This window comes from Alternaria dauci, chromosome 4, assembly GCF_042100115.1.
Source record: "Alternaria dauci strain A2016 chromosome 4, whole genome shotgun sequence".
Taxonomy (NCBI): domain Eukaryota; kingdom Fungi; phylum Ascomycota; class Dothideomycetes; order Pleosporales; family Pleosporaceae; genus Alternaria; species Alternaria dauci.
Window position 1 is genome coordinate 3,272,686 of NC_091275.1, and position 26,684 is coordinate 3,299,369.

A 26,684-nucleotide genomic window follows, 5' to 3' on the forward strand; every position below is an offset into this window, starting at 1 on the left:
GCGCCATCCTGCCTCCGACTCTCCCTCCTCCATCTCGTGCAAGTCAGACGTGGATTGACGACTTTACCCCGCCAAGAGAAAAAGGAAACGAGGATAACATGTTCACGGAGAGCGATGTGAAGAACATCTTTGCTCTCTTCCCCCCACAGCAAACTTCTGATTTTGTTCCACGCCTTGCGCTGTCTTCCAGCCGACATGGATTTGTTACTCTTCAATTCGTGCAAGCTCAGTTCAGGAGTCGCGTAACAAAAGGTGCGTTCTTCCAGTTACTTCATTTGCATTACTAAGCCGTGTCCAGAGACACAACGTATATCGCTATCAGCACTGGCTAGTGATCTTGACATAGATCGACTGCTTGTCCATCAACTTGTCAGGAATCATCCTAAACTGTGCATATTCAGCGCAAATGAGGAAAGCATTATTCCCATAGATGAACGAGACGCGATAGGAAAAGAGGCCGTTGGTCTGCTGTCAGAAGGACTTTTATCCAAGGCCGACTTTGTTGCGCAACACGATGTCTCCCCCAAGAGTCTTCACTCCCTCTTGTCCGACCAGAGCGATGAAGTACTGGAGACTAACGGCTATTTCTACACTAAAAGCTACGCTGATCAGGCTGTGGAGACCGTCAAGGGTATAGTTAAAAAGGCGCTCAATGATGTTCAGTACGTGCATGCATCACTTCCAGGACATCAGATACTAACACTACGCAGGACTGTCAGCATCAGGCCAGAAGATCTGCCAAACAACCCTCCAACATGGTTCATTCTTCATACTCTTGAGAAGGCTATGCAGTTTGAGGATCTCGCGTCCAGAATCAACGTCCAGGAAAACGCCGATAGCGTAACATGCACACCCAAGCAATACCTAGAAACTAAACGCGATACTACGGTACAGGACTTGCAGTCCGGCGCACTTGCTTATCTCCACTTGCAAAAGTTTGGCTCCGAGTTTCCCGAGCTATTCCCAACGTACCAAGACGTTTCGTCTCACTTCCAGCAGCTCTCGGGCGTCGACGTGGTAGAGTCATTCGCTATATCGCAAGCCTGGGTCTCAAAGTTGGAGCAAGACTGTATCCGCATCCTCGAGCAAGAAGGCTGTACCCTTGACGTCACCGAGGTGATAGGCGCACGTCTTCCACCAAGCACTGTAGACACTATAGCTACCAAAGCCAAAGACTCCATCATCACCCACTTTTCAGAAAACAGCCAAGGCCCAAAGATAGTACGAGTGGGTCCCCTGATCCTCACAGATACACGACAAGACGCAGCCCTAGACGAACTCGCCAGCTACGCAAAAGAAGACGCACAAGCACAATGGCGAAACCTACAGCACGATCCTACCCAAGCAGAAGAAATCAAATTCTCCCGTGACAGGGTCAAAACCATGATCCCCCCATCAGGCCTCGTCCAGCGCCTCCTCCTCGACCAGAGACCCGTCGAAAAGACGCTAGAAGAACACTTCTGGACCACCATATCCTCGCTCGAAACACCAAACGAAGAAGCCTTCGCTACGTACTGGACAGACCGCCTCCTGACCCGCTGGTCCGTCTACAACACGGGTCTAACCACAATCACAGACCAGAAACTGCACGACCAGCTCGCAGAGCTCCTCGCTACTTACGCGCACAAAGAGCTCATTCCAGATACTATTGCCAAAGCGCGCGCACAGGGTCTAGTCCTCAGTCGCAAAACTAGAAAGAACATTGCGCGTCTAGCTAGTATCCTAGACGCTATCAAGACATCTCCACCGGATACACAGTCTCTCTCCTCTGCGCTCGAAAAATTCAACAAGAAACAGAACATCGCTCCGCCAACCCCAGACTCTTTATCCGCTGCGAAACAAGGCATGCTAGCGGATATGTTGCGTCGGCTACAGAAGCAAAAAGCGTCTGATGGGCCCGTGCTGTTCTTGACGCTGGTGGTGGTGCTGTATGCGAAACGGTATGATGGCGTCGTGTACGCGACGGGGAAGTTTGCGCCAAAGTTGTTGAAAGTGTTGAAGGGGGGGTTGGGGGACGAGCAGGTGGAGAGGGTGGAGGCGTGGAAGGAGGCGGCGAAGAGTAATAGGTTGAGTGCGGAGGATAGGAGGGGGATGGCGGAGATGGCGGGTGCGGAGGAGGTGTGAGATGTAAGAGGTTTCTGGATTGGGTGTTGGTAGTTCAGCATTGGGTTTGGTGGGGTGAGGAATACTGTTACGGCGCTGAAGTGGTGTTTGTATGGAAATAGCTGGCTCTTGGAAGGAATTCAAACATCGAATGTCACTTCGATGCCATCAGGGAGAACAAAGATGATAGGGAGATTACTATTCATTCATAGAGCTATCAAGCTACTTGGGGTATTCGTGAAGATCATATCGCGAAAACTATCATATCAAAGCCCCCCTCTCACTATCCCGAGGGCGAGCAGTCGGCAACAAGACCAGACACACTCTAGTCCATAATGCCAGTCTTGCCATCGTGATCAGCATCCTTCTTGGGGTCTACAACTCTCGTTAGCACACGTCCTCTCACTCAGTTTCCACGAGTTCACTTACTCAGCTTATCCATCATAGACGGCTTGCCATACGCATCCGTAGTAGTAGTACCATGCGTACCGTGCGCACCATGACCTGCAACATGTTGGCCACTCTGCAGAGAAGAATGGGGCTCGGCATGCGAAACAGGTTCAACGAGAGCCTTGGGCAGATCACCCGACTCCATGTTTCGGTGAGCCAGGTTGTGTCCACCTGCTCCGCCAACCTCGCCCGGAATGGTCTTGGTGTGCTCACCTGTGGTGCCGTGGCCGAGGCCACTTGCTCCAGTGCTGCTACCGTATGCGCCGGTGCTGCTGCTGTTCACACGGGGATCCGCGGAGTTGGCGAGGTGCGAGCTGTGAGGGCCGGTGGGGTCGTTGTGCTGCGAGTGGCCGAGACCAGTACCGGTGGAGGAGTGGCCGGTGAGGCCTGAGCCGGTGGTGTTATATGCGCTGGTTCCAGTGCTGCCGACGCGGGGATCAGCTTGGTTGGCGAGGTGCGAGCTGTGGGGGCCGGTAGGGTCGTTGTGCTGCGAGTGACCGAGGCCACCAGTGGTGCCGTGGCCAGTGAGTCCAGAGCCGGTGGTGTTGTGGCCAGTGAGTCCTGAACCAGTGGTGTTGTGGCCAGTAAGTCCAGAGCCGGTTCCAGTGCTGCCCATGCCACCACCAACGCGGGGGTCGGCCTGGTTGGCCATGCGAGAGCTGTGAGGGCCGCTGGGGTCGTTGTAGTCGGCGGTGCCGTGGCCTGTCAAGCCGCTGGTGTTGCTTGAACCGTAGGCTCCGGTGTTGGAAGAACCGAGACCGGTGCCGGTGGAAGAGTGGCCAGTGAGGCCGCTGCCAGTCGTGCCGTGGGTGCCATGGGTGCCCTCGGTGTACTGTCCAGCACCGTGGCCGCCTGCACCGGCGGTGTTGCCGGCGTTTCCAAGGCGGTCAGAGTCGACTCTTGGGTCGGCCTTGTTCATCATGTGAGAGCTGTGAGGACCGTTGGGGTCGTTGTGGGAGGTAGATCCGTAAGCACCAGTGTTGGAGGAACCCAGGCCGGTAGAGCCGTGGGTGTTGGACGAACCGAGACCAGTGCTACCGTGAGTGGTTGATGAACCAAGGCCGGTAGAGCCATGGGTGGTGTCGTGAGTTGACGAACCAAGGCCAGTGGTGCCGTGAGTCGTTGAAGAACCAAGGCCAGTGCCGTGGCTGGTGGATGTGTGGTCGCCGGTCAGGCCACCAGTGCCAGTGGTGCTGGAGGTGTTGTGCACCGTAGGGTCGGCAGTGTTGGCAGTGTGAGAGCTGTGAGGGCCAGTAGGGTCATCTAGTGTTGTGTAAGCAACTGTTTACTTGAAGTCATTCCACTGAGAAACTTACCATGGGTCTTGTCCTTGTGCATCACCTGGTCGACCTTGGCCTTGACTTTTTCCATTACTCCGGACATGATTGCTGTGGTGTAGAGGTTGGATTGATATAAGGGTAAATGGGATTGATTGAGTTGATTGAGTTGATTGAAGTGTTGATTGTTGAGTGGTTGTTGTTGGTTAGATGCTGAACAAAAGCAAGTGCTGGTGGTCCTTTATATACAGCCCTGGTGATGAGAAGGGTGAGAGACCCATGATGCTACGTCATGTCTGGCATCATCAGCAGACATTGTACAACGGGCAAGCATGGCCCATCGTCTCCACCTCCGCCTTCTTGGATTGTGTCTTCCAGCACCGCCACAGGTGGATACCCGCTTTGAGTTTTGTTGCACGTCATAATGAGCTTGCCCGTTGGCGTCAAACGTTGCCAGTTGCGTCCCGAAACGACAATGGTTCGGTTCTCTTTCCCTGAATCCTTCAGCGCATTCCTGCTGTGGCGCTCCTTGCTGTCTGCGGCGGCGACAGGATTTGGCGAATTACATCAGCCACTGGAGAACTGGACCCTCAGTGAGGGGCGTTGCAACGCATGCAGCTAGCGAATATCCCGTTCGGCTGTGGTGGGGACTAGCACGCGGCCGGCGCTGCGTCATTTCGCGATCCGATGCATGAAAAGGTGGGGAAGTGAAAAGCTTAGCTACGTCTGCAATTCCTGCTTTCTCCTGTCTTACATCAAATTTCTGGTACTTGACGCGTGTTGGCGGCAGATCTCCTGTCGTGAAATCTTGGTGACACCGCCACAGTTACCTGTCAAGCAGGCCACAGTTGCCATAGTGGGTACCTCGTCAAGGGCCTAGACGCGTTGGATTCCGACCTTCACTCCTTGCTAGCCTCATGCCTTGGAAACGCGTTCCTCACCCATCGCCCATAGGTGGACTATTGCAGCATCAGCGGGACAGCAGATTGCTCTGACATTGGCCTCCTGGGATGCCCTGCACTTCAACGCGAACGCGTAAAAACAGCACGATGTGACGTACCGTGTCCTGATCAGCTACACTCACAGCATCCTCTTTGACGATCTCAATCTAAATAAGGTATACCAACATCATGGTTTGCATTTTCCGACGAGACCAAGTTCTCTGCTGCAAACACGTCGTTAGTACGTAGGATGAAGTCCGCAATGGAGCTTGGGCCTAGTACGCGATTATGACGTAGTTTTCCAGAGCTTCACCCCACCGACGTGTGGGTGAGGAACACCACTTCTCTTCCATCACGACCTAGACACGCGTTTCTCAATCTCCATCTCCTCAACTGTTCCGATCTATCCGCTGCAGCCATGTCCGAGTCCAGAATGCGAGTGCCTGACAAGGTCAAGGAAGTCGCCAAGGAGGACTTCAACCAGGCCAGGCAGCTTGCTTCAGACGCTGTCCGCTCGGCCGCATATCTCTACCCTTTCAAGGTACGCGTCTAAAATCTCATCGTCTACAACGTCTTCCTGGCTCCGATCATATGATGGCGCAACGTGATCTTGCTTTGCAAAGGCCACCGAGCAGTGTGCAGTACATCTGGCAACAAGACTGACATGACCAAAGGGCATTGTTTACTTCTTCACGCACCGTGCGCTATGGAAGCCTCTCGCTGCGAAACTCGTGCCCACGGTCTCGCTCGGCCTCGGTGTCACTGTGTTGATGTTCGCCGTCACCTACATTCCCCAGGTTGCACTTCTTACCCTCTTCAACGGACCGCTCGCAGTCTTCACCACCGTTCTGCTCGTGCTCAGCGAATCCTCGACCATCTTCTCTGTCTTGAGCAAGAACTTCCTCATCGACGAAGCGCTGATTGATACCTTTGACTCCACCTTGGTCAGCCGTAACCAGACCACGCTGGTTTCCAATGAGCGCCAGGTCAAGTCAGGAAGCGACCCTGTTGCCAAGTTGGGCAAGCTGGTCACCAAGCCGTTTGCAAAGTTCACACCCAGCGCCATCATCCGATACTTCATGTACCTCCCGCTCAACTTCATTCCCGTTGTCGGAACCGTGCTGTTTGTCATTCTTCAGGGACGCAAGTTTGGCCCAACGGCGCATGCTCGTTACTTCCAACTCAAGCAGATGAAGAAGCAAGAGAAGGAGCGCTTCATTGAGCAGCGCAAGGCTGCGTATGCCAGGTCAGCCACCCGCGTCTAGTTGAAAGCCAATTCGCTAATATTTTGTAGTTTTGGTATCCCCGCCGTCCTCCTCGAGCTCGTCCCCGTTGCCGGTATCTTCTTCTCCTTCACAAACACGGTTGGTGCTGCCTTGTGGGCTGCCGATATGGAGCAGGGTGTTGAGGGCGGTGAAGGCAGCACTACCGCGCCCAATCTTCGCCAACAGGCTGAGCTGGCCAAGGATAGACGGGAGTTGTGAGAACACACCACTGTCGACGCAGTGACGTAGAGTTTCACCGTGTGGTGCTAATGATCGTGTCCAAGTGAGATCGAACCTTTTTTTCGTTATGGGCCAGACGGGCGCTACAGATACCCGTGGAAACCTTAGTATGCGCGGGGAGATCTTTTAGGTTGGCCATGATAATGGATGATGTGAAGGGTACGGGTGGCATGCCAGTGAAGCATGTACTACGCCTTTGCACGGCTTGGGGAAACGAACATGATACGTATGAAAGCTATGACTTGTATAATATATTCGTAATGATTTTTTAATGGATATCTATTCATTCTGTGTCTTGGTGTTTCTGTGGGAATGCGTATAGCTGGCTGAGTGGTGGTGTTTTGGTACCCTCGGGCCTCGGCGATTATGTGGGGCGAAAGTTGTGGTCATGTATCTTGTGATTCAACAAACTGTATGATGCTTGATGTCTGTTTCGTGCAAGCTCTTATCAAATTCCAAAGCCCCGATGAAGATTGTTGACAAGACTTCATGTCCGGAATACCCCGCACGATGAAGATATTGAACAAGCGCGGAGACGACAAGTCACCAGCTTTGCTGCGGCCAACAGCTGCAGGGGGCAACGAAGTGTGCAAAGCCCATCATTAGAAATTTGTCGTGGTTCTCGCGGGTGCTGAATTCGTCATTAAACATTGATTACAGCTACACTATATGTAGTCATATGTTCTACTCTACTACTACAACAACATCATTCATCTCGTCGTCAAAAGCACTCCAAATCTCTCCCCTAATCCTCCTCACTCGGCTCGCCCCTTCCCAATCCAAAGCACTCAGCCATGTTGTAAAAGATATCAATGCTGTTGTACGTTCCCTGGAAAAGCTCCTTGCAAGGACCCATAGCATACACAGGCTAGTATTAAAAGTCAGCGTACGTCTCACAGCAAGCACAAAGGGAAAAAGACTTACCACATCGGTCAAGGAATGCACACCCTGGTCGTTCTCAACGGGCAGCGTACCATTGAGCAAGATACCGCCCGCGCCATCCTTGGGGTTGGCATAGTTATCGCCGCTATCTTCTTCGAGCTCGACGGCGGGACGGCGAGGTCCGTCTTTACGCACGGACCAGTTCTCGCGGCGATCAGGGTCCGCCATGAGGCCTTGGAAGAGCGTGTAGCGGGGATCCCAGTTGGAAGGGAAGTTTGCTTAGCCAAAAGTCAGTACATTTTTCTCACATACAGTTCGCAAGGGGTAGGGATGCTTACAGTCGGTGTAGGTCAGGTTTCCGGTGTTGATGTACTGGGATTCACCGGATTGCTCGTACACGCCGATGGCGTCGCGCTTCTTGCGGTCTACGTTTTGCGCGGCGAGGTAGTGCGTATCGACTGAGCCCATGACGTCGAAGCCGTGGCCGTGGTCGGCGGTAACGAGGATTAGAGTTTCCTTGAGGCAGTCGGTTTCGTTGAGGTGGGCGATGGTGGCTTTGACTGTGTCGTCGAGCTCGAGCAATTCACCGAGCGCGCGGTCATAATCAAGGGCGTGCATCATCTTATCAATCGACGCAGCCTCAGACATTAACAGCCATCCTTTGTCTCCAGAACGTGTCTGGAGGATGTCAATGGCCTTGAGGGTCATTTCTTTGAGTCCGGGCTGGTCGAGGGCGGGCGACCTATCACCAGTGGGCGAGCGTGTTTGGTTTAGGTTAGCGCGGTAAACGTTACGATCGAGCCACTTGGCCATGTTGGAGGTACTGAAGATACCGAGGGCCTTCTCCTCGCTGCTGGCAGACAGGAGGGCAGTGCGGTTCTGGATGATCTGGTAGTCTTGCGCGGCGAACTCATCGTAGTAGTTCTTGTCCTGGTAAGTAACACCACCAAGCTCAGATGGATAAAACTGCTCAGCACCACCGCCGAAGATGACATCAAGAGGGACGTTGGTCCAGGTGTAGTTCTGAAGTCCGTTCAAGTAGGTGTCGACGATGGCGCCGTATTCGCCACGGAGACGGGTGTGGGATACCAAGGCAGCAGGAGTGGCATCGGCAATGAAGGCTGTGGAAACGATTCCGACGTGACCTCCAGTAAGACGGTGGAAAATCTCGGCAATGCTCTCAACCTTGGGGTCGTCAAATGGATCCTTGCTGCTGTCCGCGTAGACGTTCAAGCAGTTGACGGTCGACTTGTGGCCAGTGTTGAGCGCAGCAGCAGAGTTGGCGGAGTCAGTGATGAAGCTGTCGATCGAGTGGGTCATCTGGTGGCCAACAACAGGGAACTTGTCCATGGCCATGGTGGACTGGTATTTGCCATTGATCTGCTTGTGGCCGATCAAACGAGCAGCTGTAACCATGTTAGACTGCTACCCAACAGAAAAAAGCACGCACAGATAACGAACCAGTAATCATGTTGGTGGTCATTCCATCACCGATGAAGAGAATAATGTTCTTCGCCTTGCGCTCCTCGGCCAGATCGCGAACGAGCCAGGTGGCTTCCGTCTTGCTGCCGTTGTTGTAGCTGAGAGTAGCAGTGTACTCGCCGGGCTCGTAAAGAGCAATGCGGCGGTAGGCTTTGGCCGCGACATTGACGAAAGAGGGCTTTCGCGCGTCGCGGGCGAAGAGGTCCTCGTACCAAGTGAAGTTCCACTTCTCCAGTTTGGGCTCTTCGAGACCGAAGAACTCTGTTACTGGCTTTGCCTCTTCGCCCTTCTTGCCAACAGTGAAGGTGAACTGCTCATCCAGAGGTAGACCGTTGAACTCGGATCCGTTCGTGGGCTGGTGAACCTCGAGACGGATGTCGAAGTACTGACCGGCGAGGAAGTCGGCCCTGGATTATTGTTTAGCAATTGAGTCCTGACCTCATACAATTGACATGCTTACTGGTCAGGAGGGAAAACGCAACCAAGCGTTGGGCAAGCTCCCAAACGGCGGAATGTCTGCGCGGAGACAGATCCCACCAAAAGGGCCGCAGCCACGACAGCTGAGCAAGTACACTTCATAGCGAACGCGATTGAGAGTTGAGTAATTGGGCAAGGCTCTCAAAAGTGCGATGGGCCAGCATTTGGGGAAGCTGTTCCCCAACCTTTATAAGTATGCAAAGCTCCCCGGACCTGCATACATGCATCTAGTCAAATGAGACTATATCCCGCATACCAGGCTACCAGGGTCCACATGTCATACCGGCGGCATGTCTTCCTATGCAGTACAAGTCGCCTCCAGGTGCGTTTACCCGTCCCTCGTGCGACAACGCAGCGCTCTTACTGCTCGAGACGACGACTCCAGTTACCTGGACCCAGTCCACATTCCGCTGGCTTGGTCCGCGCCACGAGCCACTGCCATCATCGAGAATATCAACGAGCTGCCGGATTGGGGTAGACATGCACGTTTCTGCCAATCGTTGGATGGCCTGAGGAAGATAGCTTGGCGTGGCTTAGGATCCCTTGGCATCACGTTCCGGACAGCTGGATTCTGATTCGCTGTGCGATGGTTCTTGCATGGGGTCCAAAGTCTGCGTCTCTTTAGATTTCTCCTTGGCAATGGAGTATTGGGAGCGGCTGGGAATTTCGATGCATGCTGTGTGCTCCGGACGGCGTAATTTCATTCGCCGCAGCAGTGACGGCCGGCGACACGACTCGAAAAGCTTTGCTAGCCGGCCTTGTCAACGGAAATGTTGCCTGCGAAGTGGAGGAGGATAGCCCTGGAATAGTTCGCTCGCAGTTCCAAGGTTCGGCGAGGCCTGGCGTCACGTGCCAGCGGCCGGGTACCTTTTCCAGCACGCATGGTCCACGCCATACAAGAGAAAAATTAAACACCCTACTAGGTAACTACAGAGAGCGATTCATTTTCCCCCGTGTAGCGATATTTTACCTAGGCGACTACGTGGGTGGCGTCTGATTTTCCCCTTGTATAACGTGGTCCAACTGCCGCATCCTGTCAACCACAAGAACTCCAAATTGTCAGCTTCATCTAACCCTTATCTTCGAGCGCATCCGAGCGGAGCTTTTTCGGCCGCGTTAACACTGCGCAACAGCGATGTAGTCTGTCGCGTGCTCATACCCACGGGCGCTGTTGGAAAACCCCTGCCCAGGCATGCTACAGATGAAATGCAGCCCGATGGAGACACAGAAACCCCAGAAAGCGGCTACAGATCGCGACACGCAGCGGGAACCAAGGGTCTTTCCAGATCTCGCGTCTGAAACGACGATAGACATGCTTTCGATTGGTGTTCGACGCCAGCTGTCCATCAGGGTAACGCCTTGATCGGCTCTAGTTGGTGTGGTCCGCCGACGTCACCACTTTGAGACCATCGATCCAAGGTTTGTTGATGGTCAGGTACATAGACATGGCTAGGCCCATAGCGCGTCTTTAATGTTTCGCTCCAAACGCGTCTTCTTATCGCAAGCTCTCCGTGGGCCGTCAGCTACTCGACCTGGGTGTAGTAGTGCAAAAGTGCAGCTGCCAATCCGCGCGTTTCGACACGCGACACCTTTCCTAGGTAGAGCATCGCCGAAGCATTCCGCAAAGCCGGACAAATCGCAGGCGCATGCGAAAATGTCCAAGAGAACGTCTTACGACCGCTCCGAACTCGGACATACGACCCTCAAGCGCGCGAAACAGGTAGACGGTAGGTTGGGCCGGAGAACATGCAGATAAGATAGACGCTGACTCCGTGCCTAGAGAATCTGCCATACGATCAAGTTCAAGAAGCTCTCGGCGCGCAAGATGAGGTCAAAGACGTGACCAAGGTAGCTCATTGGTTCCGGCCTAAAGACCTCCGCATTCAAGACAATACCGCGCTGCACCATGCTTCTGAGCTGGCGCAAAGCGCAAAGAAGCCTCTCGTATGTTTCTACATCAATTGCGCTGCGGACGAGTCATGGCACGGGACCAGCCCTGCACGAGTGGACTTCATGTGTGAGGGGTTGCGCATCATGCAGAAAGAGCTCAAGGAATTGAACATACCACTAGTTTTTCTAGAATGCGAGGACAGGAAGAAGATTGTAGAGACGGCAGTTGGGTGGTTGAAAAAGCAGGAGGTTTCACACGTATTCGGCAACTACGAATATGAGATTGATGAGATGCGGAGAGACCTGAAGCTCTGCAAGACCGCTGGCGATGGCATCCAGGTCTCGTTGTACCATGACCAGACAGTCGTCGAGCCTGGTACCATGCTCACAGGTGCTGGAACGCCCATGAAGGTCTTTACGCCGTTTCACAAAGCTTGGCTTGCAAAGCTGAAGCACGAGCCTGAGCTGCTGGACACCAGCCCTCCACCCGCCGCAAATCCCTCGTCTGCGAAGAAGGAGCTTAAAGATCTCTTCGATACACCCGCGCCAAAACCAGCAAAAGACAAGCAGTTCGAGTCGGAAGAAGACAAGAAGAAGATACGAAAATTGTGGCCTGCAGGTCATGCTGCAGGAGCAAAGCGCATGGATGCATTTCTCAAGCAGATCGATCACTATGCCGCCACGCGCTCCAACCCTGCCGCAAACAGCACATCCCGCATGTCCGCCTACTTCAGCGCGGGTATGTTCTCCGTACGCGAAGCCCTGCAAAAAGTCGTAGACTACAACCACGGCAGCACCGATTTCACCGAAGCCAAAGCCTCCGCCGGCGTATACGGCTGGGTCCGAGAAATCGTCTTCCGAGAACTGTACCGCCAAACCACACTAACCACACCCCACACGTCGATGAACCTGCCACAGAATCTCAAATTCGATGCCGTAGAATGGGAAGACGATCAAGAAGGCTGGGAAAAATGGTACAAAGGACAGACAGGCGAACCCTTCATCGACGCAGGCATGCGCCAGCTCAACGCAGAAGCATACATGCACAACCGGCTCCGCATGAACGTATCTTCGTACCTGTACTGCAACCTCCTGCTCGACTACCGGCGTGGCGAACGCTACTTTGCCGAAACACTAATCGATTGGGATCTTTCTAATAACACGCAAGGCTGGGAGCCGTCGTACACGGTCTTCAATCCGGTGTCGCAGGCGGAGAAGAATGATCCGGATGGTGATTATATAAGGAAATGGGTGCCGGAGCTCAAGGATGTCAAGGGTAAGGCGGTGTTTGCGCCGTATGCGAGGTTGGAGAAGGGCGAGTTTGAGAAGTTGGGGTATCCGAGGCCACATGTGGATTGGAAGGAAACGAAGGCGAGGGCGCTGGATAGGTTTAAGAGGGGGTTGAGGAATGCGGATATTTAGGTTGGGAGTGGAAGAGGGTGGGTGATACCATTTAGATGGGTTGGAAGAAGGGTCGATGATAGATACCATGTTGAAGGCTTTAGAATAATGTAAAAGGATTGATACAACACATGTTTCTTAATGTCCTTGCTTTGCCCGCCCCCTCTCGCAAGCAAGTGGAGTCTGATTGCTGCGTTTGTTGACTATATCCTGATGACGAGTTTGTGCATTGCTCGGACGAAAAACTCGTGTATATCTTGATACTGAACGTTTGTGTCAAATCCACCACATTGTAAAGGTCAATCTGTTCAACGATAATAATAGCGTCATACGAATACCTGTTACACAGTAGGTACCATCGCATTCAATAATCGCTACAAAAGTTCTATTAGAATTTCTTCTCCCCAAACACATTAAGCGTTTTCTAGAGTCGATCTGTACTACGTTGCATTAGTATCTAATCCTCGGCTTCCACCGCGCCTTTGCGTAGAAAAGATAACATCTACTTTGCAAGAACATTCTCTTACCAATAAACAAAAATCCTGCTATGGTCTTGGTCGGCATGCGTCTTCGCTGGGTGGTCGAGCCTGATGTCTTATAAAAAGCCTCACATTTACCTTGTCGCAACTAAAGAGTCGTAGAGAGATAAACGGTAGCATACTAAACACATTAAAAAGAGAGTTTACTGCTGTCTATGTTGTGTATTGCGCTCGGCGTGAATCACGGGTATAATGTGCGACTAGTTCAAGTAGAGAAAAAGGTAGTTTTACCAAGAGCTGCTTTGGTTGCTTTGGCTTTGGTGTAAGTCGTCTACAGCGTATTTTTCCAACTCTTGAAAAACAGTACTACAAACCTTACCGCTCGTATTATTTGTGTAGGTTAGGCGAAGACGCTTACCGCTGTGTGTATATACTATCTGTATACTTGCCATGTAGTCATCCGCCATCATAATGCCAGACACTATCCTCACAATACGGCTCCCGTAGATGCCACACACAACAAGATGTAGACACATACACAAAAGGAAAAAAGGCACAACAATTACCGTTTCGCGAATATGTATTATCACTTAAACAGGCACCCTCTCCCAGGTTCCACCAGACCGTTCCACGCCACCATCCCTGATATAAATATAATACATGAGGCAGATAGACAAGAACATATTCATGTCTATTACCCGATTTCAAGGCCAGCAAGACCCAGCCTCTTCTTCCCATCTCCTTCTTTCCCGAATCCCCCCTTCCTCCCTTTCTCTTGCCCAAAGCCAACCAAGTTAAAAACGACAACAGTAAGAACCAGAAAAAACTCCTGGTATATATTACCCCAGTCCCCCAGCTCAATCCAAAGTTAACCAAAACAAAAAAGGCGTTGTATGTTCTGTGTATACTTTGAAAGCATATAACCTTCAAACCCTCCTCTTTTATGCCAACCAACCAAAACAAAAATCCGCGCCGTAAATAATGCTTCCAACAGATCTGACCAGAAAAAAAAACAAAGGAGAAAATAACTCAATCAAAAGCTCCCGGCATACTCATACCCTTCCCCACCGTCCCCTTTGAAGGAGAAGACACCGGAATCCTCAGACTAAGCCGATTACTGTTGCCACTACTCTCTTCCTTCCTCCCACTCTGCAAAACAGGAGCCGGATTCGAAGACGAACGCTGCCGCTGCATGACCGGTTTCTCCAGCGACCTTCTAACTTCGTCCTGGAGTTGTGCTTCAGCATCTCTTTCAATCTTCCTCTCTTCCTCTACTGTCAACGACGGTATCGACAAGCTGGTGGCGGCAGCAGCAGGCGTCGTCGCCTCATTCCCTTGTGCCGGCGTCGCTTCTCCATCTTCTTCATGCTCGCGTGGCGTATCCCGTCCAGATACCGCTCCTGACGATACATCATCCCCCGAGATAATCGTCTTGCCAATCGAAATCCTCTTGGCCCCATCCCCCCTCTTACTCCGAAACGGATCCTCCTCCTCACTCTTCCTCACCGACACCGCCCTCACCGACCCACTCTCCGTAATATCCCTCGGCTCAAACGAAACCACACTCTCCTCACTCATCCTCCCCTCGTGATGCTTTCCCTCCTCACCATTACTTAGCGACGGACTCCTCGGTCCATCCCTCAACGGCACAAACGCCGGCACCACGCCACCCCCCACCCTCGTCCAAAACATCCTCTCCCTCAACCTCACGCTCTCCTCCCACGCCCCCTTCTTCTCCTCCTCCGTCTCCGCGCGCCAATGTCCCGCAGCCACCATCCTCAAAAACCCAATATAATCGCACGTAGCCCGCACGCGCCCCAGACACCAATCACACAACGGGTAGCGCTGCGAGTCCTCCGTATCCGCCGGTTTGAACCTAAATTTCCGCGCGTACTCGTCGCCCTTGCGAGCCTCGCCGCACAACGAGCATGGGAAAACCGGGACACGGAATTTAGATGACGGAGTCGGGTTGGGCTCTACGACCAAGGAACCAGACGTAATGCTATTGAGCACGGTACGGCGCGCCATCCACGAGAGACCGGGTGCGATGTCGAGACGCAGTGTTGGTTCGATATCCTCGACGAGGGCGCGCTTATAAAACTTTTCGTCCTTGAGATTCGGCATGCCGGCCGTGGCTACGGATTCGCGGGGCGAGTTTGTGACGGAGCTGGGCGACTTTGATGGTAACGATGTCGTGGAGCTATTCGTCAGTGAGCCAAGGCCAAGGACATTCAGACTACTATAATTTCCGCTCGAAGCACGACTCGCCGGGGCCGAGCGCGCGCTGATCTTGAGCATGTCCTGAAATTCTTTAAAAGCAGTAAGATCGGAGCGCAGCACGGGGTGGATGAGATGGGAAAAGTGGAGCGGGTGATCGGGGCTGATCTCGTCGGTGCCCGGGGTACTGGGTGTTAGGTTCATGGCCTCGAATAGCTTGCTCATCTTGTCTGCAGGGGTGATGCCTGGTGTTGACGGAGCCGTGTTTGTGGTGAGAATATGGCTTTCGTTGTCGTCGCCGTGGGAGCTCATCTTCTCCACGACACCCTTGAGATCCTGCAGTTGGTCTTGGAGCGAGTGTTGGAGGACTTCGGCATCACCCAGCTGCTGCTTGAGCTGCTCGCCGCGTTTCTCGGAAGCCTCGGTCTCCTTGCGTGCAGCGGCGACCATGACGTTGGCCTCTTCAAACAGGGCAGCTGTTAGAGCTTCAACCTCGCTGTCAGTCTTTCGCTTGGCAGCTTCTGCTAGGGCTCGTCGTTTGCGCTCCTCGTGCAGTTCGCTCGACAGCTGCTTCTCCATCTTATCATAGACAATCTTGTCGACGAGCAGCCCTTTGGAGACCTTTTCCTCGTGCTCTCTAACCTGGGCTTCTAGTTGCGCCAGCTTCTCTCTTGCGGCTTCCAGCTCATGGCGCGTCTGCTGCAGTGAATCGTCGAGCATGGTCGAGTGGTTGATGGCATTAATCAGCTTAGTGCTGAGCGTAGAAACCTCCTGGCTCAGATCGGGATGCGAGTCTGTCGAGTCGTGGCGTGAAGGAGGGGGCTGCGGGGTGGCGGATCGCGGGTCGGGAATCGTGTTCATGCCATCGCTTTCGGATTGCGACTGCGACTGGGCCGTTTTGGCGAGTTGGGGCGTGGATATGGAGCGGGTGACGTGATTCTTGGGCATGGGCGACAAGGAGCGAAGGCGCGAGGGGGTCATGGTGCCTGAGCCGTGGACCCAGGGCGCAGAATGGGCTATGAAGCTGCTGGGTGGAAGTTTGGTTAGCAAGTGCCCACCGGCCAGCGCCGCAACTCGACTTACGCGTACTCGGCCATGGTAAATCGTGCGACGCAGATAATCTGCTATATCGTCCAGAGCATTACAAAATCAAAGGCGGGTCTAAGCAGGAACGGCGCGGCAGGCCAGGTGGGTTGGACAAAGGAGTGACGTGACGACAAGGCGCGAGGAGCAGAGTGACGAAGCGGAGCGGAGCGATGAGGCGAGGCGTGCGACAACCAGGCTAAGGCGTATCGAGGGCGGCGGGAGGTACAGTAATCCAATGTTTACACGGCACACACGCAGACACAGACGACAGTCATCCCAAGAGCTTGCCCCTCAACAAGCGCAGGCATACGACCAGGCTAAAAACACAACAACAAGAACAAGCGCACGGGAAATGGATAACGTTTAGAGAGCGAGATTGAGAGACAAGAGAATGACTACATGGAAACGGGCAGGTGGGTGGCTCAGTGCAGCGATTGCGCCTGCACCGGAAGCACGGTCGGCTCGGGCGCTTACGCTCAGATCGTCTTCCAAGCCCCGCTGCCCGCCAATCAAACATGCGACATGACGACGACGCCCAACCAAGGGGTCCCCGTTCCCTGCCCGGTTTTCCTTTTGCCTTTCAATAGTTCTTTGCACTCTATTCCGCTGCACTGCCACATCAAAGTACCGTGCCGTGCCTGGACCTGTTCGTGCTGTTGTTGTTACTACTCTTGCTCCCTGCACCATGTGATACACGATGCCTTGCGCACTTGTCTGCTTTCTGCTCTACCTTCTCTTTTCATCTCTGCCACGTGCAGGTACATATACATCCGACCACAGCTCATTGGCTACACGTTGACATCATCGTGCCCGCCAGCCAAGCCAAGCCGTGCCTATCCCAACCCATGCCTTGTCTAATCGATCAGCAGGGAGAATGCTAGCGTCTCTGTTTCTCTCTCTCTCTCTCTCTCTCTTACTCATATGCTACAAGCAGTCGAGAAAAACAATCTCTGGGCAACATCCGTGTTCGTGTTGGGAGGAGGTATCGATTGCTTCTTCCAGCCGGCTCGTATCACGTCTCGTATCAGGTACGAACCTGACACATGCAACACCAAGCCCGCCTTTGACAGCTGTCGCATTCCATCGTGCAAACAAATAGCCATTCGTAACCCACCCATGCATCCCGCTTACCTAACGCTGACACAATCCGCATTCGTCATTCATTCTACTCAAAGAAAATCTCGCAAATCACCCTGTGGCCACAGCGATGCTCCACAGACACTACGCACAAACTGCATGCTTCACCGAGCAAACTTGACATGACGTTGCAAAGGGGGATACGCATACTCCATTCTCGAGACCACTAGCTTACATCCTCCTCCATCCATTCCTAAAAAAAATGGTTGCTTGTTCAACGCGACAAAAAAAAGAAAGAAAAAAGATAGAAAAAGACTGACATTTATCGCATGTAAGCCTCGCACCCCGTCATGACAAAACAAGCCTTGCAAGCCCGATGGAAAATGGAGTAATAAGCCTACACAAAGCCCAAACAAAAGGCCAGCGATGATTTCCCCACACGCTTCCCCACCCTTATGCTACCCACGTAACGGATGAAACAGGCCATCTATCATGTCCATTCCTTTCCTTTCCTTGGTTTTTTGCATGTTTTACGAAAATGCTTGCTGTTGCTGCCCCATTCCATGATGCCGACTTGATCAATGCTCTGATATCTGCCTTCTTGTATTGCCCCGCAAATGCAAAAACATCGAGGTCGTCATCGTCGAATCGTCCAGGAAGCAAGGGTCGACCGGGGTGCCCTCTTGTCATGGTGTGTGCGCAGCGGTACTGGAATGACAACAAATCAAGGACTGGATTGGTTTACAAATGTAAAAGGCCGTTGTAGGGTAGCCGTAGCCCAAAGGTGGGTCGCGAAATCGACATGGTGCCTCTTTCGCTTCGTTCGGCATCGGGACTCGGGGAGGGCTGACGACCGTCATCGTCTAACGACGCCCAAACCTGCTGCACGAGAAGTTCGTATTGATTCTGAATGAGTGTAGTGGTGGCTACTTCTAGCTTTTCTTGGTGCGCGGAGACGTTGGTCTGCCGCTACCAAGGCTGGGGACGTACTTTTGTTTCTTCTCTGCGGGCTTGAGAATCTGCACTGGCTGTTAGTACGCGTTGGATGTCTTTTGATCGCGCTGCAAACTTGCCTGGAAAGAACACAACAGACTCTCGTCGACGCTCATCATGGCACCTGCATTGTCAAATTCACCGCAGTAGTTGGGTGCGCTGAACAGTGTTACGAGCTGGCGCTTAGAGAAAAACTCGTAGCCGTCTTCTACGACTTGATGCGCACGGCAGATGAGGTCCATGTCGTGCTTTTGCAGGAAGCGCGAAACCACGTCTGGGCCAAAGGTAAAGCTGACACCTCGGTCGTTCTCGCTCCATCCGGTAATGTCCTTGTCTGGGTCGGACCAGAGGAGATCGCAGAGAAGACCGCAGTCGGGAATCTGTCATGGTTAGCCCTGTGCACTCGTAACCGAGACTCATATCGTGGTTGCGGCGTGGACCTGACTCACATCAGTGGGCCGCATGACGCGCCTGATCTGCTCCATCGAGTTGAGATCTGGGCTGAGACCACCGTGCATGGTGAAGATCTTCTCGTCGATGATGGCGGCAATGGGCAGGCAGTTGAAGCAGTCGGTAAACGTCTTCCACAGCTTGATGTTGTATCTTCGTTTGCACTCGTCGTAGAAGCCGTAGATGCGGTTGATGGAGGCGCACTCGTGGTTGCCGCGGAGAACGAAGAAGTTCTCGGGGTACTTGATCTTGTATGCCAGCAGGAGGCATATCGTCTCGAGCGACTGCTTGCCACGGTCGACGTAGTCGCCTAGGAACAGGTAGTTGGCCTCTGGGGGGAAGCCGCCGTACTCGAAGAGCCGCAGAAGGTCGTAGTACTGGCCGTGGATATCTCCGCAAATCTGGAAGGGGGAAAAACAAGTCAGTAGGTGCTCAGAAGCCGCATCGAGGGCTTCGCAGCACTACGTGTCTGTGACTGACCTTTATCGGTGCCTCGAGCTCGAGCAGAATGGGCTGTGAGATGAAGATTTCGCGCGCCTTGGTGCACAGATAGCGGATCTCCGTCTCGAGCAGCTGCACCTGCTTGCCCGGCCTGCTGCCGCGGACCTCAAGCAGACGGTCTATGATGGAGTCCAAATCCACCTCGTTTTCGGCCATAGCTGTGGCTTGCTACGGGCGCTGGGCTAGGTGACTAGGGAGAGGCGCGGGAGAGACCTCGCGCGAGTGGGGGGAGGGAAGGGGAAGGGGATGCGCGTAGCACTGGCGATAATTCTCCTGCACCCTCGTGTGCGTTAGTAGCGCTCCACTTGGCAGCAGCCGAATGGCGACGTACCTCTGGTCGCAATAAGTCGGGCGGGTTCGGGGCTGCAGGTGGTGAGGAAGACAATGTGCGGGTGCAGTATGGCTCAAAGCCCCTCAAAAGTGCCCGGCGGCGGAGCTGGGGATCACGCGACGGGTGGGGCGGCTGCGATGTGCGCTGGTCAATTGTGCTCGTTGCGGCGATGATACCTGTGTGCAGAGGGTGGGCTGCTGCTGCGTTGTGGGCAGTTGAGCGCGGTGGGAGCGGGGGAGGGCGCTGAGGCGTTGTTATGGCCGGAGCCTGGTCGAGTGGGATGCTGAGAGTGACTTCACCGCCTGTAGCAAGCGGGCGACGGCGTGACTGCGAAGAGACTGGCGGCTGATCAAGGTGCAAACTGCTCGGCACTGAAGACCTAGGGGGAAGCGTGAGAACGGTTACGGGACACTGACTGGTACGCCGGCTTGGGTTGCGGTGGTGAGAAGATCGCGGCGCCTGAGTAGTTTTGCAGAGGTAGGGCAGCCTCCGTTTCAGTTAGTCTAGGCCTAGCTTGGCACGAGGGCACAGACGCGCGTCGACAGATTTATAAAAGCCCTCGAATCCCCTGGCGCATGCGACGGGCCAAGCAAAGGGCAATTCGAAATCCTCAGAGACATACAATACGCCTTGGTTGCGGCACAGGTACCGGCGTGGCATCTTGGGAAACCGCACATGACCAGGTTGCAACTGCCGCCCGCGCACATCTACCTAGTCCTGTATTGCCACCCCTTCAGCTGCTTTATCCGTCTAGAGACGCAGAATGCTGATCTCAACACATACCCCTCCCCATCACGCACATTGTCCGCCATTCAATATCAACAACAGCAGCTTTGTATTCATGCGAGCCTTTGTCCACAACGCACGCTTCATTATGCAATACACCATCCAACGCCCTCATTCCGCCTCTGCACCAAAACTCAAACGACGCTAACAAGCAGCAGCAGCAGCAGCAGCAGAACCAAGGAAAAAGAAACCATGCATTCGTTGCCCACAAGTGTTTGAGCAATCAACCTACAGTGCGCCAGCATGGAAATATCATACAGAACCCATTTCAACAAGAACATGGTCGTTATGCTCCATCCCCCACCCCCAAAAAAAGGAATACGCAGAAATGCAACACTGCCGCCTTTTGCTCAGAGAGAGGGACAAATACCATAGAATCGACCGAACAACGAGCGTGACAAATCGCGACGCTCAGTCCGACTGATATCCATCCAACGCCGTGCCGAAATGTTGACAAACTAGAGCAGGAACAAACTGTAGAGAGAAATGTGACAGCCTCCCCCAAGCTGAAATAGGAGTCTGACGAATCGAAAAATTCTTTTGGGTATCGCAACTGCATAGGTGACAGAGAATTAGGTTAGCCAAGTGTACGACCAGACACGATGCTTTGGCTTGGTGTGCGGGGCACCGTTGGTCGAATCGTAGGCGAGCTGTATCCGCGATCCGAAGGGAAGCTGGTGACGGACGTGTTGTCCCAGTTCTCGTCCCCTAGCGCGCTCAGCCACGTGTTACCAAAGTCTTGCCGGAGAGCCTCAATCTTCTTCTTGTACATGTCCTCGTTGACATCAAACTCTGCAGCTTCGGGCTCAGGAGATTTGGTTGGGTTCGTGGTATCAATCGGTGGCAGTTGTTGATGGCTTGTGTGAGTTTCATCTGCAACAGTACGTTCATCCGAGGCAGTCTTCTTGATGGCGTCGCCAGACACGTGTCCCTTGGTTGGCTCCGTGAGCCGAGGCGGCTCTGCAACCAACGTGCTGCTTGCAGCTTTGGCGATCTTGGGAGCCTGCCCAATCGCCGTGTCCTCGTATGCCAAGCCTGTCAGACTCGACTGCGACGATGACTGCAGCGGTTCATTCTGCGAAAGCTCGACTATTCTTCTCTTGGGGCCCTTTTTCTTCTTCTGAGATCCTTGTGCACTGCGTCCACTCTTGGTACGTTGTAGAGACCCAGTACGCTGAAGTACACCCGGCACGTCGGACGGGGTATCAATGGCTTTTACGACCTTTGGAGGCACATGTCGCTTGGGCTGCACGTCGTCGTCGGGCGGCGGCTTGACAATAGGGATCCCATGCTTTTCAGGAACTCGATCAACAAGTTGCTTCTTTTCGGCATTACTGGGTCCTGTAGAATCGATGACAATGTCTTCTGTGTAGCCAGGTGTCTTACGGAACAGATTGAAAATGGTGACCCTGTACGTGGTATGCGTCTTGCAGAACGGATTGCGATTGACATAGATGTCGGTTATGTCAGGAACGCCGGTAAGTCTGGCGACTTCTGTGGGATCAATCAACCTGTTATCACGAAAGTCCACCCGCTCCAAAGAGAGCAGGCGCTCGACGCCAACCAAGGACGACAAGCGATTGGAGCGGAGGTTGAGCGTTGTGATGGCTGGCAGTGGGTTGCGGCTTAGTGAGTGCAGACCATCGATCATGCAATTGGAGAGATTCAGTGCGCGTAAACAGGTCAGGCTAGCAAGACTTTCCGGAATCTCAGCAAACAGATTGGCAGAGAGATCAAGAGACTGCAATGTGTTTGCCAAAGGAGCGAGACTGGCGACTGATATGTTGGTGAGAGCATTGTCAGCCAGACTCAAATGCCGCAGGAAGCGCCATTTCGTGGCAGGGAACCAGCCCAGAGAGAGCAGGTTAGAAGAGCTACCCCTCGGAGTAGTAGAGCGCACACTAGAACTAGAACTACCAGATGACCGGCGGATGTTTGGTGCATTGGTGGTGCTTCGGCCGTAGACATGAGATGAGCCATGGCGGGAGCTTGGGGGACGCGTTGGGGAAGTACTACGCTGTCGCTGACCAGTCTTGGAAGAGTTGTCTCGCGCCGCCGCCGCCGCCGCCGCGCTCCTCGGACTGGTGCTCTGCTTGCTTGCAGTAGTGGGAGAGAGGGGCGGAGACTCTGATCGCGCCATCTGACTAACTTTGGCGGATGGGCTTGCGGTGGACCATGGTGCGGAAGACGCATTCGTCTTTGCTGAGCGTCTACGACGCTTGTCCATGTCATCCAAGACGATATTGATCAGCAGGTCAGCGGGATCGTCAACGCCAGCTCGCTTGACAGTAAGGCTGCGAAGGTTTTCGGCCAGGCGGTCCCAGCCATAGAACTGTCGAAAGTCTACATCGTGAATCTCAAGCGCAGTAACATTCTTGAAAGCGAACAAGGGAACCGCGGTGTCGAAGGGAAACTCTTCGTAACCGGCAATAAGACGGGCTTTGTGGTCAGGGGATAGCCTCAGGCATGGAATCTTGGTAAAGGCAGAGTATAGATACCGCAAGTCTTCCTGGAGCTGGGCCTTTTGTTTCTCTGCCTTGGCTTCACTGTTTGATCCAATACGGAGGCTAGACCAGAGCGAGGACATGCCCGACATGACACTGCGGACGCTGGACACGGAATGTATGGAGTCGCGATCGGCCCCCTTGGTCTTGTTGCGCTGGGCGCTGCCGAGGAACGAAACATAGTTGGCGGGCGAAGCATCCGTGTGGATGTTCTCCAGCCGCACGTTCATGGGGCCAACGGGTATACCGAGCTCCTCAAAGCGGGAGAGAATGTAGAAGAGATGATGGGGTGTCAGTGTAAGCTTAGCGGGCTTGATGGATTGCGAGGTAAAGGTCAGGGACGGCAGAGACAGGGCCGCTGCCCAGACGCTCGACGATGAGGACGAGGGCGGACTGCCAGGGCCGTTGGGCGACGACGGAGAGGTGATGGCCTGGCCATTCTTGGGGTTCTGCCGCTGCAGTTGTAGGGCGTTGGCCAGGGCCTTTTCGTGTGTTCGTACAAAGTAAGCCAAATTCTGCAAGTGTGTCAGCGCGTGTCTCGTGCAGAGGCAGTCACTGAGAATCGCACCCTTATGAAGATTTGGCCATCCTCGGTGTCCATGATGAGAGAGCCGCAGACAACGACTGCATATAGGGCGCCGCGGCTGTCCTGGCGAAAGACGACGATGCTGTCCGAGGGCGAGGGCGTGGTACGAGGGCCGTGAGCCAAGAGCGACCTAGGTACTGAGCCAGTCAGTGGTGAAGACAGAGCAGAGTGACGGGGCCGGTAGTCACAGGCGACGGAGCTGGCGAAGAAAGTCTTGGCGGTGGGGGATTGGACTCGACATACAGCAAGGCAAGACTTGATTGCGACTGTCGGACGGGCGAGCACTCGACGACAGGCGGCCGGCCGTGGCACAGCGCGCTGGGAGCCAAGCGGCGTGTTCTAGATGTGAGCCAAAGAGAGGTGCAGCAGCGACTGCAGACTGCAGCGGAAGCCCGGGATGCAGCAGATACTGGCCAGGAAAAAAAGACGACCCGAGGCGCACGCCCGCTCGAGGTGCAGCTGGGGGCAAAAAATAAAAACCAGCGCTGATTCGCGCAGGGGCCGTTGTGGACAAACACAACAGTGAAAGGGCTTGGGTGGGGAGGGCGCGGTCGAGCACCTGAGAAATTAGATGGCTTCCCGAACACGGCTTGCCGCCTTGGAACGCCCGGTGATCTGGAGGGGCCTGGTGGTAGACACGCCGCTGGCGACGGCGTCGGTAAGGGAGTCTCTGCACAAAGGAGCAGAAGAAAGGGGCGACGGTGACGGATGTCGCGGGGAGGAACCTTGTTTGAGGGAGATGCGATGGCACGCAGCCCAAAGGCACTGAGAGGGCATCAAAAGCTGGCTCCCAGGTTGTAAATCCAACTTGGGACAGGACCCCTGCAGCGCCTGATTGGCTCTCACGGAGATGGCGCTAGTAGACGCGCCATCCCTGCACCTTCACCCTCTCACTCTCGTCGTGCTCTGGATCTCACACTCGGAACAGATGGGCAGGCTGCAAATCGCTCGTCGGCCATCTCATCCGACGAGACTTGTTCGGACTGACCCAGACTTGACTGTCAAAGGCTTCGTCACTCTAATGCTCCTTCATCTCCTCCGTCTTACTGTCCGCGCTTACCCCTCCCAACCACCTGCTGATAACGACTACAGACCCTGACTCTGAAGGAATGTCGTGATAGACGGCTGCCGTGTTTTGCAAAGTCGTGCCTTTGCCGAGCACCGCCCGCAGGAGCTAGCTGGCATGGGATCCGACGCTTGTCACTCGGGCCAATTGCAATGCCGCATGGCTGCATCACAATAACTTTTCCTCACCTTGTCGGTCGTATCATCTGCCTGACACAGCAGCGAGCGATGCGCAGGCCTGTCACACGTCGCGTCAGAGCCGTCACATGAGGGGCCAAGCCATGTACTGGCGACCGCGCCGCACTACGCCGACTTGCTGGACCCTGATCCCAGCTTAACGTGTTTACCGTACTTGATGTTTCGTATACACTCCACGCAACACTGCCGGCTTACTGTTGCTTTGTTGGAAACCGCCAGCAGCAGACTGTCACAATGCTCATCTGAGACTCGCCCAAGGCTGCGGTTATCTCGGGTGTCCGACCACGAACTGCGGGTAGTACATACTTCGGCATCAAATACCAAAGTAGCGCCTGGTGCCAGACTGCAAGACCCTCCACTCCTTCTCCGCTTAGCGGAACCATACAAGACGCTTTCTTGCATGGCGGCCATGCACAGACCAAGCATGAGAGCAAGGATGCTCGTGGGCCCGTCTAATGGCATCAGCATTTTGCTGCAAGATGACATGCGACCGGCGGTACTACGACTCGGCGAGCACAGAACTGTTGGGTGGGATCGGGCTCCAAACACGAGAGAAAAGCACATTTCACGCTCAAACACGATTCAGGCTCGTCGTCCCGCGGCTCAAGCCACGTTTCTGGAGGCTGAGAGATCCTTAGGCCGACTGCAACCCCACCTGCCAGTGAGATGACAGGCGACCACATCCCTGCACTTGGCCCCTCAACACCATACCCCACCCTGGCCTACAACACCATACCAGCAATATCTCACGATGCGCATGCCATGTCTTGGGTTATTCAAAGTCACCAGACCGCACCATGTACTCCGCGGGTTCTTCAGCCTATCGAATGCGTCCTCTGTCTGCACCTACACAACCGCTGCAACCCACACGGGGTACAGCAACCGCTCATGCCCATCTACCAAGATCCAGTGGCCTTGTCACGGTGGTTGCGCCGTACCGCCTGCTTCGGCTTTGTTCGCTGCTCACCGCCATAATTAACCGAGCAAGCGAGCCACGCAGCTGGTCCTATCTCGAATCGAATCTGAGGCGACATCGCTTGATCCCGCGCAGCCTCAACGCTTACAACGACAGGGGTGCGCGACTACCAGAACACGGCGCATAGCGGTATTTCCGGCCTGTTGAGCGCACACAGGGAGCAGCGCACAACTTGCATCAGGGGCTCAACCCGTTGCTATGCTTCTGCAGTTGCTTCACAGCAGTGAGAAGATCGTCGCCGCGAAGGCGCCATTAGCGGTGAGGCCTCAGGAGCCGCCCATTCGACTATTTCGTCACACCTTGGTTGAGTATACCAAGCCGGCACGTCTCCGCCCCCGAGTGCCGCTGCAACCGTACTTGTCGGATGACATATTTACAATATTTTTCTGTCGTTGGTAACCACCACCGTTGACAGCTAGCTGAAGAATGACATCATCGCGCATCTGTAATCCGAAGGGGCTCCACTAACGCTACCCAATTGACCCCACTGGGCATTCATAGTGTTAGGACAAGCTTTTGTGGATTCCCGCGACTCCGATGAGGGTATGTATTATCAGATCCGGAGTGTGACCCTTTTCATGCTTCATTGCATCACATGGACTGGAGGGCCTACTTCTGGGCTGTTTCTTGCTCGTACCCCGAACCGAGTTTCATGACTTGTGTTCTCCATGCATAGTTTAAGCCCAAGTAGACTTGGCAAGGCCGCTCCTCATTAACGGAAACATGTTTACATTATATTCGGGTCTACCACTAGAACACTCTCACACGGCGCTTGTAGCAAACGCGTGCGAAAACACAACATTGCATTACAAGATGTTCATCGTCTAACATACGTAGGAGATTCCGTATGCATTGTCGACCTTGCCATGTACTCAGTACAATACCAACGTGGTCCAATCCAACACTCATGAAATCACTCTCTTATTCTTTTGAATTCCAGAAGCAAAAAGTTACAATCGCAGTCTTGCCATTATCACATCCGCGTCGTGCTTTCGAGTCTTCCCGCGACCTGGACCGTGCTGACAAC

General features: G+C 54.0%; 8 protein-coding genes across 8 annotated transcripts; 3 read left to right on the plus strand and 5 right to left on the minus strand.

Moving 5' to 3' along the window:
- Positions 1–98: 98 nt before the first annotated feature.
- On the plus strand, positions 99–2,124 carry ACET3X_005584 (uncharacterized protein; the record flags this gene model as incomplete). The annotated part of the gene is made up of 3 exons (XM_069451806.1): positions 99–252; positions 299–662; positions 711–2,124. The coding sequence occupies 3 exons, from the start codon at positions 99–101 to the stop codon at positions 2,122–2,124; spliced, it is 1,932 nt and encodes a 643-aa protein (XP_069307628.1).
- Positions 2,125–2,292: 168 nt separating this feature from the next.
- ACET3X_005585 (uncharacterized protein) lies at positions 2,293–4,064 on the minus strand. The gene is made up of 3 exons (XM_069451807.1): positions 3,870–4,064; positions 2,533–3,816; positions 2,293–2,478 (listed from the first exon to the last, which is right to left on the minus strand). The coding sequence occupies exons 1-3, from the start codon at positions 3,934–3,936 to the stop codon at positions 2,429–2,431; spliced, it is 1,401 nt and encodes a 466-aa protein (XP_069307629.1). The 5' UTR covers positions 3,937–4,064; the 3' UTR covers positions 2,293–2,428.
- Positions 4,065–5,189: 1,125 nt separating this feature from the next.
- Positions 5,190–6,255, plus strand: ACET3X_005586 (uncharacterized protein; the record flags this gene model as incomplete). The annotated part of the gene is made up of 3 exons (XM_069451808.1): positions 5,190–5,312; positions 5,446–6,017; positions 6,066–6,255. The coding sequence occupies 3 exons, from the start codon at positions 5,190–5,192 to the stop codon at positions 6,253–6,255; spliced, it is 885 nt and encodes a 294-aa protein (XP_069307630.1).
- Positions 6,256–6,932: 677 nt separating this feature from the next.
- ACET3X_005587 (uncharacterized protein) lies at positions 6,933–9,265 on the minus strand. Its single transcript, XM_069451809.1, has 5 exons — positions 9,101–9,265; positions 8,620–9,047; positions 7,497–8,564; positions 7,201–7,436; positions 6,933–7,144 (listed from the first exon to the last, which is right to left on the minus strand). The coding sequence occupies exons 1-5, from the start codon at positions 9,217–9,219 to the stop codon at positions 7,022–7,024; spliced, it is 1,974 nt and encodes a 657-aa protein (XP_069307631.1). The 5' UTR covers positions 9,220–9,265; the 3' UTR covers positions 6,933–7,021.
- Positions 9,266–10,771: 1,506 nt separating this feature from the next.
- On the plus strand, positions 10,772–12,429 carry ACET3X_005588 (uncharacterized protein; the record flags this gene model as incomplete). Its single annotated transcript, XM_069451810.1, has 2 exons — positions 10,772–10,844; positions 10,898–12,429. 2 exons carry the CDS (start codon positions 10,772–10,774, stop codon positions 12,427–12,429), a joined length of 1,605 nt encoding a protein of 534 aa, XP_069307632.1.
- A 1,023-nt stretch (positions 12,430–13,452) lies between these two features.
- On the minus strand, positions 13,453–16,588 carry ACET3X_005589 (uncharacterized protein). The gene is made up of 2 exons (XM_069451811.1): positions 16,188–16,588; positions 13,453–16,131 (listed from the first exon to the last, which is right to left on the minus strand). Exons 1-2 carry the CDS (start codon positions 16,199–16,201, stop codon positions 13,917–13,919), a joined length of 2,229 nt encoding a protein of 742 aa, XP_069307633.1. The 5' UTR covers positions 16,202–16,588; the 3' UTR covers positions 13,453–13,916.
- Positions 16,589–18,199: 1,611 nt separating this feature from the next.
- On the minus strand, positions 18,200–19,367 carry ACET3X_005590 (uncharacterized protein; the record flags this gene model as incomplete). Its single annotated transcript, XM_069451812.1, has 4 exons — positions 18,200–18,286; positions 18,341–18,640; positions 18,710–19,111; positions 19,191–19,367. 4 exons carry the CDS (start codon positions 19,365–19,367, stop codon positions 18,200–18,202), a joined length of 966 nt encoding a protein of 321 aa, XP_069307634.1.
- Positions 19,368–20,905: 1,538 nt separating this feature from the next.
- ACET3X_005591 (uncharacterized protein) lies at positions 20,906–23,433 on the minus strand (the record flags this gene model as incomplete). The annotated part of the gene is made up of 2 exons (XM_069451813.1): positions 20,906–23,347; positions 23,401–23,433. 2 exons carry the CDS (start codon positions 23,431–23,433, stop codon positions 20,906–20,908), a joined length of 2,475 nt encoding a protein of 824 aa, XP_069307635.1.
- Between the last annotated feature and the right edge of the window lie 3,251 nt (positions 23,434–26,684).

Excerpts from the sequence above, each read along its gene's own strand:
- ACET3X_005585 (XM_069451807.1), bottom strand. The coding sequence starts at position 3,936 with ATGTCCGGAGTAATGGAAAAAGTCAAGGCCAAGGTCGACCAGGTGATG. Across the intron at positions 3,817-3,869 it reads GCACAAGGACAAGACCCATG|ATGACCCTACTGGCCCTCAC; the intron begins GTAAGTTTCTCA and ends ACACAACACTAG. Across the intron at positions 2,479-2,532 it reads GTCTATGATGGATAAGCTGA|ACCCCAAGAAGGATGCTGAT; the intron begins GTAAGTGAACTC and ends CGAGAGTTGTAG.
- ACET3X_005587 (XM_069451809.1), bottom strand. The coding sequence starts at position 9,219 with ATGAAGTGTACTTGCTCAGCTGTCGTGGCTGCGGCCCTTTTGGTGGGA. Across the intron at positions 7,437-7,496 it reads AAACCTGACCTACACCGACT|CAAACTTCCCTTCCAACTGG; the intron begins GTAAGCATCCCT and ends CTTTTGGCTAAG. Across the intron at positions 7,145-7,200 it reads TGCATTCCTTGACCGATGTG|CCTGTGTATGCTATGGGTCC; the intron begins GTAAGTCTTTTT and ends TTTTAATACTAG.